Source organism: Alexandromys fortis, unplaced genomic scaffold (assembly GCF_014885135.2).
Source record: "Alexandromys fortis isolate MF-2015 unplaced genomic scaffold, M_Fortis_MF-2015_v1.1 scaffold_145, whole genome shotgun sequence".
Taxonomy (NCBI): Eukaryota; Metazoa; Chordata; class Mammalia; order Rodentia; family Cricetidae; genus Alexandromys; species Alexandromys fortis.
Window position 1 is genome coordinate 2935165 of NW_026068049.1, and position 12449 is coordinate 2947613.

General features: G+C 43.6%; 1 protein-coding gene across 3 annotated transcripts in view; it reads left to right on the forward strand.

Annotated features, from left to right (window-relative positions):
• LOC126486852 (adhesion G-protein coupled receptor F2) overlaps nucleotides 1-12449 on the forward strand; it is a 39632-nt gene that overhangs the window by 16617 nt on the left and 10566 nt on the right. For 2 of the 3 annotated variants that reach the window (XM_050119355.1, XM_050119354.1), the window contains 4 exons: nucleotides 1964-2006; nucleotides 2681-2835; nucleotides 3762-4004; nucleotides 5638-6999. In XM_050119355.1, coding sequence (XP_049975312.1) covers nucleotides 1964-2006; nucleotides 2681-2835; nucleotides 3762-4004; nucleotides 5638-6999 — 1803 coding nt within the window. The remainder of the gene's footprint in view (nucleotides 1-1963; nucleotides 2007-2680; nucleotides 2836-3761; nucleotides 4005-5637; nucleotides 7000-12449) is intronic. The other variant, XM_050119356.1, reaches the window with a different exon arrangement.

A 12449-nucleotide genomic window follows, 5' to 3' on the forward strand; every position in this document is an offset into this window, starting at 1 on the left:
AGGCTAGGCAGTGCTGTGCGGGTAGCCGAGGCTAGGCAGTGCTGTGCGGGTAGCCGAGGCTAGGCAGTGCTGTGCGGGTAGCCGAGGCTAGGCAGTGCTGTGCGGTAGTGTGGGTAACAAGTCCTTCCAAAGGCAGAGGGAGAGCAGCGCATCCAGAACGCCATCAGAAAAGATCACTCAGAAGGGAGAAGCGTGAGCTCCATGGAACCACTGGTCAGTATCAGAATAGTAACTGCTGCCCAACCACAAGCAGATCTCACACTTTTAAGGGCTTTCTCATGGTCAATTTATTTATTCCCCCATAAAAGCCATAATGCCTGTTCTGCCTACAGATGGGGTAGTGGAGGCACATACAGGTGAGTGGTCCTTCTTAAAGGACAGATCAGGAATTGAGCCCAGGTGGGTTGGTGGTCTTTTCCTAGGCCATTTTCTCAGGACAGCCAGATATGCATGGGTGGGTGGGGTGGGGGGCACCCTTAAAGAAGAGCAACATAAAATACAAAATGAAAGTGAGCATTTTTTTTAGAGTGAGAAAATGAATCGAAATAAATTTTAAAGAGAATTGCTTAAAGAATTTGTAACCAGTAATTGCTCAACATTGTTCATTCATACAGTAAAAATAATACCGGTAATAATAATTCAGGAGCTGTACTTGCATTTTCTAACATTGCGCATGCTAAAGAGTATAATTTCTGAGAAACAGAGAATCAAAAGATCATTCTTTCATTTGTAAATCTTTTCTAAACACTTATTTTATGTGCATGGGTGTTTTGACTGTGTGTACATCTATGCTCCACGTGTGTGCCTGGTGCCCTAGGAGGCCCTGCAACTGTGGTTACAGAAGGCTGTGAGTGCAGGTGGGTCCTGGGAGCTGGACCCAGGGCCTCTGGAAGAATAGCGGTGCTCTTAGTGAGCTGATGAGGCGTCTCTTCAGCCTCCCATTCTTCCCTTTTGCATTGCCCTACACTTCCCTCGTTGCTGCTACTGTGGAATAACACCGCTTAGTTCTCCACCGTGTTAATAGCAGTTTTATGTAAATATACAGGATTGCTATAAAAGTCAGGGAAACTTCCAGCTTCTTTCCGCAGAGCTGTAAGGTGTCAGGGCTCTTAACATCTGTTGTGGTGTTGTTCTGTGGCCACCTGTGAATAATTTTGAATTAATGACACTTAAGGGTTGATGTGCTTATAATCTGGAAGAGACGGCAAACTATATACATAAATCCTGCTAAATCCAGTAAAATGTATTCCTCACTCAACTCCTTGTCTTGATGTCATCAACAAATGTGCCACTCTGGTGATACCCAAACAGGACAGAGTGTGAAGGGGGAGGGGTGAGAGACAAAAATGGTAACCTCAACAGGTGGAAGGCAGTTAGAATATTTTGTCTTTGAAAATACAATATGATCATGTGAACATGTGACCATGTGGTATGACCTTCTCCCAGGATTCAGTGAGGCCCATACAAGAGAAGTAAGTCTTCATGAGCTTTCTAGTAAACTTCCCTCTGCCCATGATGTGATTTATGTGCAGACTAGAGACTGTGGCGATACAGAATTATGACTGGGAGGAGAGGACCATCCCCCTGCCTGGCACTGAGGGGAAAAGTAGAAAGACAGGGCTGGAGAGATGGCTCAGCAGTTAAGAGCATTGCCTGCTCTTCCAAAGGTCCTGAGTTCAATTCCCGGCAACCACATGGTGGCTCACAATCATCTGTAATGAGGTCTGGTGCCCTCTCCTGGCCTGCAGGAACACACACAGCCAGAACACTGTATACATGATAAATAAAAAAAAAAAAAAGTAGAAAGACATGTCATTGGACCATATACAATATCTGGGCTTTCGGTGGTTGTGTTTGCGTCACAGCTGACTTGGATATGGTTGTTTGTCTGTGATTAAAATGAACCAGTGGTATCAACTGTAGACATTTGATTTTGTTGAGAATTTTGATTTTCTCTTTTCAGGCCACTAGCAAAAGCAAGGATACGGTGATGTCCAGGCCACATGGTATGTTGGTAGCAGTTGCCAATCACATGGAAGTCTTATCATCTGTTGTGACAGCAGGCCATTCTCAGCCCTCTGGCTCACGAAATGAGAGAGGGTTCACCTTGATAGATGGCATTTGTCCTTTCCTTACTTACACGCAAATCCATTGCATCTTTAGCCCCAGCCGTATTCATATCTTCCCAGCATTCTCTGCTCTACAGTGTCTCAGACTTCTTGGCTGTGAATTCTCATTGCGCTAATTCAAACCATGGCAGTGACAAGAATAGGTCTCATTGACAATGAAGCTTGCTATAACGTTCCAAACTAGAGGTGACGTGCATATCTCTAGGACTCCCAGGAGGTCTTTTGGGGGGTTTTGTAGGTGTGTGAGGGGAGGGTGGCTCAGGAGAGAAACCCATGGGTTCTTCCCTCTTATTTGATGGGAGGAGTTTATACTTGAGTCGGCTTTAAACACTAGAATGTGGCATGTCGTTCTGTCAGGAAGAACAGGATCCTGCTTCACAGCTATGGAATGACTGCTAATCCATTTCTGATCATCAGTCTTACTGAGAAAAGATACCCATGTATATATAATTGTTGTGCCTTTGCCACAGAGACACCTTATTGACTGGCTGGGCGGCCACGACCTCAGACCTTTCCATCTGATAGGGATGCCTTGCCTTTTATTTCCCCAGGTGTATGTGAGGGTGTCTGTAAGGACAGTGATGCCCCCTGCTTTCAATCTTGCCCTCCAAAAAGTGAGGGCAGCATGAAATTTGCCTGTAAGGCCAAGAAATGGCACAAAGTTACCGAAACCTGCCACACTCTGAATGCCATGAACATGTTTGAGGTAAGGTCGTTTTCTCCTCTATCATGGATACTCACGAGGTCTCTGAGTGAAGTGGAGCTTCAGATGGGATCATGAGGCCCACTTACGGGAAGAGACAGGCTTCCATGGTAGTAACGGGTTGTGAGTCCATGAACTCATAAACACCGATCTCTTCACTGTGTCTGAAAGTCAGTGCAGTGTATCCTGTCCCCCCGCATGACTTGAGGGAACCCGGCCATCTAGACAGAGCAAGGAGAGGCATCCAGAGCTGTCACAGTCAAACTAGAGTCAAACATCTTTGCCTTCAGTCCTCAAAATACCCCAAAGCTTTGATACCCATAGTGTACTTCGCTGACTAGTAACACCCCCTAAACTTGTTAGACCCATGAAATCTGGGCTGTCCCCCAGACTTTGCTAGATGAGAAGGTTTCCTGGACCTAGAGTTGCAGGCAGCTGCGAGCCACCTGGTGTGGGTTCTAGGGACCGAATCCCGAGTCCTCTGCATGAGCGGTACCTACTCTTAACTACTGAGCCAAGTCTTCAGCTCCTGCTAATTTAAAAAAAAAAAAAAAACACTGTCTCTTGGTTTCCCTCTTGATAATGTAAAAATAAGTTAAATGTCAATAGGAATCCATTTAAACGTACAAGGTATACATGAGATGTACATGCCCAGGAAGTGTCTGAAGTGATGCGGTAAAGGAAACAGTTGATGTTTGGGCAGACAGCGCTAGAGAGCCATTTCTTGGGGGAATTCAGACTTACATTTTTTTTTATACATCTTGGTGCTGATCAAGTTATTCCACCCTAGATGCCTCTTTGAAAATGGAAAACGAAAGCATTTTATGTGATGTGCAATTGTATAATGGGGCTTTCTTAAATTCTAGTAGAAGTACCTTTGTATTTGATATGAACAAATAAAGGATTTCTTTCCTTTGGTCCTGTTTCAGGAGGATGAGGAATTATATTCAGTTCAGTCCACTGAATCGACTATACTTCTACATGATGAGTCACGTAGAAAACCTCAGACCATAACAGATATGCTGATGGCAAAGTGTCCCAAGGATTTATCTTGCATCATCAGAAGCATTCAGAAGTCTCCCCAGATGCCAGGGAACATTGCTATGGTGGTAGATCTCTTACACAACATCTCCACAGTCCTAACCAGAGAGGTCAACGAGGAAAAGATGCGGGTGAGTGGCCTTGCAGATCAGCCAGTGTTATCTCTTTGGGGGAGGAACTTAGGTTAGTTGGAATACCCTCTGAGCTTCCCAGGGATTGGAAGCCATATTGCCCTCTCGGTATTTCTAATGTGCCACATAGCAAGTGCTTAATGAATCTTACGGGAGCAATAATAATGAAAGAATAATTCACATGCCAGGTCAAGACATATTACCAGGGAGAGCTCTTTTTTTTTTTTTTTTAAATTTTTCCCCAGGGTCTGGGCCTGTGATGGGTTGAATCTGGGAGGGGCTGAGTCCATGAGAGGTTGAGCCTTTGAAGGGTTTATTCAATGCAGGCTAGAATCTGTGAAGGCTCAAGGCTGTTTGCGGTGGATTCCATGGGTTGCCTTAGCCTTCAAAGGTCTTAGTCTCTGAGGATTTGTGCCAGAGAGGATGAGTCTGTAGTGGGCCAGAGTCTGCTTTCCTAAAGCGCACTCAAGCTACTGAAATTATTGAAGAAACACTGCGGGTCGTGCACAAAGGAAGACGTACGTTCCTTTGCGAATTAGAACAAGTTGTTAAAACAGGAAGCAGAACAAGTGGCCAAACCTTTGAACTACAGAAGTGTGAAATGAAGCTGGATTCATTTCTTCATGGTTTTGGTGCTTAAAGTGGGGAGTAGTGAGGGGATCACCAACCTCTGTGGTCACGTCCCAGTTCTCAGCATAGTCCCACGCAGGATCTTGTAACACTCTGGGACTAACAGATGTCAGCTACGTTACGGGCACTCTGAAAGGGCAACTGAATGATGGGCTTTGCCCAGGAGTGCAGCAGAAGTGGTGGTGGAAAAGAGCAGGTAGAAGCTGCTCACCTTGTCTCCCAGGAAGGCATTGAACAGAAAAGAGGAAAGCAAGACAAGGAATTCCTTTATAGATAACTAACATTCTTTAAATGCTATCCAAGGGTCTCTCTCTCTCTCTCTCTCTCTCTCTCTCTCTCTCTCTCTCTCTCTGCACATATGTGTATTCATGTGTGTGTGTACTCATGTGTACAGGTATTCTTTCGTGTAAGTCAGAGAGTGGTGTCAAATGTCTTTTTCAGTTTCTTTCCACTTTATTTTTTTGGGACAGAGTCTCTTGCTGATCTTGGAGATCATTGATTTGGATACGTTGACTGACCAAATGAGCGTCTGGGGTTTACCTGTCTCTGCTTCCCTAGTGCTGATATTACATATGTTTCACAATGTCTGTCTTTAACGCGGGTGCTGGGGATCTGAACTTGGGTCGTCATGCTTGTATGACAAGCACTTTAGTGACTGAGCTGTTTTCTGAGTTCCTGTCCAACCTTCTGACATTGTAATATGGTATTGTCATGTACAAATGTGTTGGGCTGCATTAATACCTATTATGGGATGCATGCAGTATGTGGGTTACAAGCTGCAGGTAAACGTAAGCTTTACTGTGCAAGCAAGTCACCTAGGGGTTAGTTAAGATACTGAATAGGGCGCATTGAGTTTGGGGTGGCATGTGTGGATATTTTTAAGGAGATCTCTGGGAGTGCCTATGCTGCTGGCTAGAAGACTATACTTTGTAAAAAGCAAGTCTTATATGTATTGGAAGTTTCAAAGAGTGGCTTACCACTAACACCAGTTCTTCTTTGACAGAGTTACAGCACCATGGCTAACCATATTCTTAACAGCACAAGCATATCAAATTGGACCTTCATCCAAGACAGAAACAGCAGCTGTGTCTTGCTCCAATCAATCAATTCATTTGCAAGCAAGCTCTTTGTGAAGGACCATCTCATCAACATATCACATGTCTTCATTCATACCCTGGGCACGAGCCTGTCCAGGGACAGCCGCGGGAGGAATTTCACTTTCTCAATGAGAATTAACGACTCAGGCGATGAAGTCACTGGGAGGGTCCTGCTCACAACTGAAGACCTGCAGAAGGTTCCATCTCCTTCCCATGTCATCAGCATCGCCTTCCCAACCCTTGGGGCCATCCTGGAAGCTAGTCTTCTGGAAAACATGACCGTGAATGGGCTTGTCCTGTCTGTCATTTTGCCTAAGGAGCTTAAAAATATCTCGTTGATGTTTGAAAAGATCAGCAAGGCAGAAGGGAGGAAGTCCCAGTGCGTGGGCTGGCATTCCCTGGAGAGCAGATGGGACCAGAAAGCTTGTAAGCTGATTCAAGAAAATTCCCAGCAGGCTGTTTGCAGGTGTTGGCCAAACAAGTGGTTTTCTTCCTTCTCCATTCTGATGTCACCTGACACCTTGGAGAACCCGGTTCTAATTTATATCACGTACATAGGCCTGGGCATTTCCATTTGCAGCTTGATCATCTGCCTGTTCATTGAGGCCTTAGTCTGGAGTCAAGTGACAAAGACAGAGATCTCATATTTGCGTCACCTGTGTATCGCTAACATTGCAGCCACCTTGCTGATAGCTGATGTGTGGTTCATTGTGGCTTCCTTCCTCAGTGGTCCAATATCCCACTACAAAGGATGTGTGGCTGCGACATTTTTTGTTCATTTCTTTTATCTGGCTGTGTTTTTCTGGATGCTTGCCAAGGCTCTCCTTATCCTCTATGGAATTCTGATCGTGTTCCATACCCTGCCCAAGTCATTCCTGGTGGCCTCTCTCTTTTCAGTGGGCTATGGCTGCCCTTTGGTGATTGCTGTCATCACACTTGCTGTCACGGAGCCTGGAAGAGGCTACCTTCGCCCTGAGGCCTGCTGGCTTAACTGGGACATGACCAAGGCTCTCCTAGCCTTTGTGGTTCCAGCTCTGGCCATCGTAGTAGTAAACCTGATTACAGTCACACTGGTTATCATCAAGACCCAGAGGGCTGCCATTGGCAGTTCCATGTTCCAGGAAGTAAGAGCCATCGTGAGGATCTGTAAGAACATCGCCATCCTCACGCCACTGCTGGGGCTGACCTGGGGATTTGGAATAGGCACGGTCATCAGGGGTCACTCTCTGGTCTTCCACATTATCTTCTCCTTACTCAATGCATTACAGGTAAGTCCGGATGCTGTGGGAGAATCTGAAGTGGGACGGTCTGTTAAGCTGTTTTGTGAGCAGGAGCCCGTGGCACCATGTTTCATGCAGAAGACGATGAAACAGATATATTTTGTTTCAGAAAGGCCTGGATTTGAATTCTGACCCCCTTATTTATAAAGAATATGTAGCATGATCTTTGCATGTCTAATTATTACAAGCATATTTTTCTCATACAAAAGAGACTGCCACTTTCTAGAGGTGCTCAGAAAATGAAGTAAGTATGAATCTTTTCAAAACAACATATACTTAGACCCAAAGTTTAAAGTCAAGATACATTTAAAATATTATGTTGGTTTAGCTTAGCAGTCCCCAGAATCAAATATCTCTCTGTACTTAGCTCATTCACAGTAAAAAAAAAAAAAAGAAACCACAATAATATACACATCCAGACTCTCTGTGTATAGCCCATATTTATGTGGTTTATTTTTCTTACTCTATTACTTTTTTACAATTTTAATATTTATTTTATTATCTTTACTCCTTTAATCTATGACTATCTGTACACTTTTATATTATAACTGTCTATGCTCTTTTTCTTCTCTCTCTTAAGCCTATGTTCATTTATCCAACACTGTGACCCATTTAGAGGTCTTTTTCATCTGAATCTATCTTTGTTGAATATGTATCTATAATTATTTTTTTGACCAGGAGAGCCTTTTCTTTTAAATGCTTAGCAGGTATGGCTAGAACTAACTCTGTGGCCCTACCTGTTGGCTCTGCCCAGTTCAACATGGCAGAGGTATGTTTACTGCCAGCTCTGCAAGCCATTCTCTCTGTCCCAGCTCCAGGAACACAGCAGGTCAATGTTTCCATTAAGTAATTTGTAACACACTGCTCACAGATCTCATTTAATGCTCAGCCTTCTGAAAGAGCCAGAGCTGTTCATGCAACTAACATGAACCAGGAAGCTGCCTTCTAGAAAGTATGGGAGTTTTTGCTCCTATTGCTGAATCAGGAAAACCTCTTTTAAAGGAGCTGCAGGTCCCCTGATCACTGTCAGCAAACAGAGCCCATCTGAAAAAAAATGTGGCTACCAAGAAACTGTGCTAAACTTTGTCTATTTTGTGTGTATGTGTGTGTGTTTGTGCGCGCACACACTCTCAGGTTTTATGTGGATGTAGTCAGCCCACGTTGGCATGCCAATTTATAGGCAGAGCCTGCTTGTTTGTTTCCCGGCCTCTCAGACCCAAAATAATCACACAGAAACTATATTAATTAAAACAGTGCTTGGCTTATTATCTTAGGCTTCTTATTGGCTAGCTCTTACATCTTAAATTAACCCATTTCTATTAATCTGTGTATTGACATGAGGCTGTGGTTTACTGGGTAAAGTTCCAGTGTCTGTCTCTTTCAGCAGTTACATGGTGTCTCTCTGACTCTGCCTTCTTTCCTCCTTTATCTTCTTGGAATTCCCACCTTACTCTATTCTGCCCTGACATAGGCCCAAAGCATGCTTCTTTATTAACCTATGGTAATAAGTCATAGTCACAGCATACAGAAGGGAATCCCACATCACACCACCATGTACCATGTATGGGGTCCTGGACATTGAACCCAGGGCTTCATGCATGCTATGCAAATGCTGTACCAACTGAACTGTATCTCTAGCTCTGTGTTGTTACTACTTAGAAAGCTAGCAATCACCTCTTCTAAAATTTAGTCTCAGATTGGAGGTGTTTGTTACATTTTTTACCCTTGTTGTATTGTCTGCTACTCAGCTACTCAGAGGTTTGAGACAGTAGTGCATGCCATCTTAGGTGAACCAGGCAGGTTACAGCAGAGTCTTTAAGGGCATTTCTCACACTTTTATGGATGAAGCAATGTTCACGGTTTCATTTGTATCACTGCCAAATTCTTTCTGCATGCTTATACAAATATATGCTGAATATAAGAATTGAAAACTTATGTGCATGATTATGTACCTGTTAGGCATGCATGCCTCCAACATTCCAAAACTCGGGTTCTGTAGACTGTGCTCTATCCACTGAACTATATCATAGCAATTGTGCAATTTTCCTTCTCACTCAAAGTTATATCTCAGTTTTCCACTGATCTAACATATAGGTCTACTTAATGTCTAAATAGTACTTTACATTTAACATTTTCCTTCTTGAAAATTACATACATTAAATATAAAGGTTGCAATCAATTAAAAAGAAAGTTTCTAGTTTCTTAAAGAGCTATATATATATATTTTTGGAATGTGTAGAGTGACCAGTAAAATTATTTCCAAATATATGTTTACCAAGTTGGTAACAGAGACTTCAAATCAAATATCTACTCGTTTTCCTCTTTTAAAATGTGAATACAAATGATTCACTTTTTATAGCAAACATTTTGATGCCTTGGAGAGCACTGTTAATAATACGAGGGCACATGTAACACTTAAACCTTGGCTATTTTTTATATTTCTATAGAAAGTGTTATTGCAGTCTAGATTCATAGCAGTGTTAGAAATTGTCAGCTCATTAAACATTTTTACAAAGCTAGTCATGGATGGGGCTGAGGTAATACCCCTGTGTTTCTAGCTTTTCAGCTCAGCCAATCTACAGGCTACTCTTCGTAAACCCTTCCTACACACCTGTCTCACGCCACTCACACCACAGCAACGCCTTTCTGTGCTCCCCTCAGGCTGCCTGACTTGTGACTCTTGTTTTGGAGTGCACTGTGAGTGCCTGAGTTTTGATACTGTGGGCATTTTCACTTGTCATAGGATCAACTTGGAACTCAAGTTATTTTCTGTCTTTACTTCTGGCAAGGAGAAGGATGAAGTCATTGAGATGGCAGTACCTATGAGGTTGTGGGTAGCTGCCAACCAGTGTGGGTGAGGGCTAGACACTGGGATGGGAGAAGGCAGTGCTGTACTGACTTGTGCTGGCTCATGGAAGCTGACTTACAGTTTAGGAATATTGTGAGCTGGTTATAGATAAAGCCATCAGTAAAATTCAGTGACACAGACTGACAGGGAAATGAATCGCATTAAAAACAACAGTCTTATAATCCCCACACTTCTTTGTTTGTCTGTTTTGATACAGCCTTTGCCTATCTCTGTATCAGGGCATCCTTGAGATGCTCAGTAATGAGGAAAGGGAGCAGAGCCATGGATCCTCTGCAGTCAGATACCATCCGCAGCATGGGAAGCAGCAGAAGCAGAGGTGGGGCTTAGGGTTAGCAGAGGTGAGGGGGCAGCTGAAGCTGACTGAGCAACAGGCTGGAGGGCAGAAGATACAGGAGACAAGCCCTTTCAAAACAAGGTTTTTCCCGATTAGAGTCCTATGGAAATAGCTCTACTGATTGGGGTGCTAGCCAATCCCTTTACTGTGGAAGAATTAGTGTGTAGGCAGTGGCCACCTTGGGTGTCATTGTAGCTGCTACCTCTTCCCCTCCTCTGTCTTCTCTGAGAGCTACTGTGGCCTGGGTGGGACTTTGAGACACCCTCATCTCCCAAGGATATTTTAGTAGGAGAACAAAGCCTTGTAGACTAAAATCTGGATGAAGACCTCCGAAAACAAACAAAAACAAAACCCCACGAATTTGTATAGAGGAAATAGTCTACAGTGGTGGTTTTTTAGATGTCTTAGTTACTGTTCTATTATTGTGAGGAGACACTATGACCAAGACAACTCTTAAAAAAGGCAGCATTTGCCTGGGGGGCTTGCTTTCAGTGTAGACTGTTAGTCCATGATCATCCCGTCAGGAGGCAGACAGGTGCTGGAGCATTAGCTAAGAGCTTTCCATCCTGACCTCCAGGTTTCAGAAAGAGACAGAGAAATTGAGTCTCACATGGGCTCTTGAAACCTCCAAGCTCACTCCAGTGACATACCTGCTCTAACAAAGTCACACTTCTCAATTCTTTAAAAGCAGTTCTACTGAACATTCAAACCTATACGCCTTTGGGGGGCATTCCCATTCAAATCTACACTAAGTAAATCTCTACACTGGGCCAATCTCATTAATATTCTGATTTTCAAATGCATCGTTAGTACCGACCCAGGGTGGTGTGTGTCTGTTCCAAGCATATTCACAAGAGTAATACTTTGAAAACTAATGGTTCATGTCAACCATGGCATGTTCACACTAGAGTTAAAGGCAGGTGTAGGCTTAGGAGTGTGAGAGTCGGTGAGATGGAGCAGCGGGTTGAAGGGCTTGGTGTGCAAGCCTGACAACTTGAGTGCCACCCCATGTATACATATGGTACTACATACAGATACAATGGTAAGCTTCTGTTACCAAGAAATCTCCCAGAAGATGAGAGATCAAGACCAGAGAATTGGTCAGAAGCTTGTAGACCAGCTCCTATAGAGAATGCAGTGTGGCTGAAATAAGAGAGACTCCAACACAGCAATGCAGGTGGTCAAAACTGACCACTGGAAGAAATTCTCTGACTTATACATGTGTGCCATGACACCCATCTACATACCCACCATAGTTACATTCCATAAACTACACATACACCGATAATAAGTAAAATTAAATAATTGTAAGCATTTCTAAAATAAGAATTAGCACAAATATTCAGTCTGATAAAATCTCCATGCAGACCAAGCTTGGGTATTTATGGACTGTCTATGGTGAAGAGCATTTGAGTTCACTAGAGGAAGGAATGAGCTGTCTGGCTTCACACTGGTTCTTGTCGTCTCCCATCTGTCAACTGCATTTTCATCAACTGTGGTAGCAATAGGCTGTCGTCTCACTGCTGAACAATTGACCATGACATCTTTATGGTGCCAGCTGCATTCCTCTGCCTGGGCTCAAGTTCAGCTATGGCCAAAGTGATTTAGCAGGGAGTGCCCATAGGGAAACTCAAATTCTCACTTTCCCTTTCCACCCACCACCCAAGCCACCCAGTATCTAAGAAGTGGGTCGAAAGGATGTTACTGTCTACAGCGTTTTAAAAGTTGTGTTTCTGAACTTCTTTTTCCTCATCAGAAAAATGGGGTTGTCCCTTGAAATTCCTTCATCCAGGGAGGTTTTGTGTTGTGACTAGTGGACAAGTGAAAACAGAAAGACAGAACCTCAGATGGATCATAGCTATGGAGGATGGTCTTCATTTTGCTGATGTGGTCTTCCTCCGCATGGGTGATGTGAGGGGGTTATGGGCAGCCAACTGTGCTTACTTTTCCTTGTGTTGTGCAAATGTGTTTTATTAGCTGCTGCCCAGAGGCTACAAGCCTACACTGCCTTGCATCTTCTCTACATCTTTCTTGAGCACTTATATCTTGAGGGGAACAGCTCCTGTTGAATGAAAAGAATTTTCATGATGTTCAACCTGAAGTTCCTAAGATTTTCACATGAAGCAGGGGCCTTATTATGTGTCAACAGTGGTACTCTTTGTTGAGTAACAGGTTTGTTGTTCTTGTTTCAGGCAATATCTGTTGAACCAGTGGGTAGACATTGCGGCCTGAGAT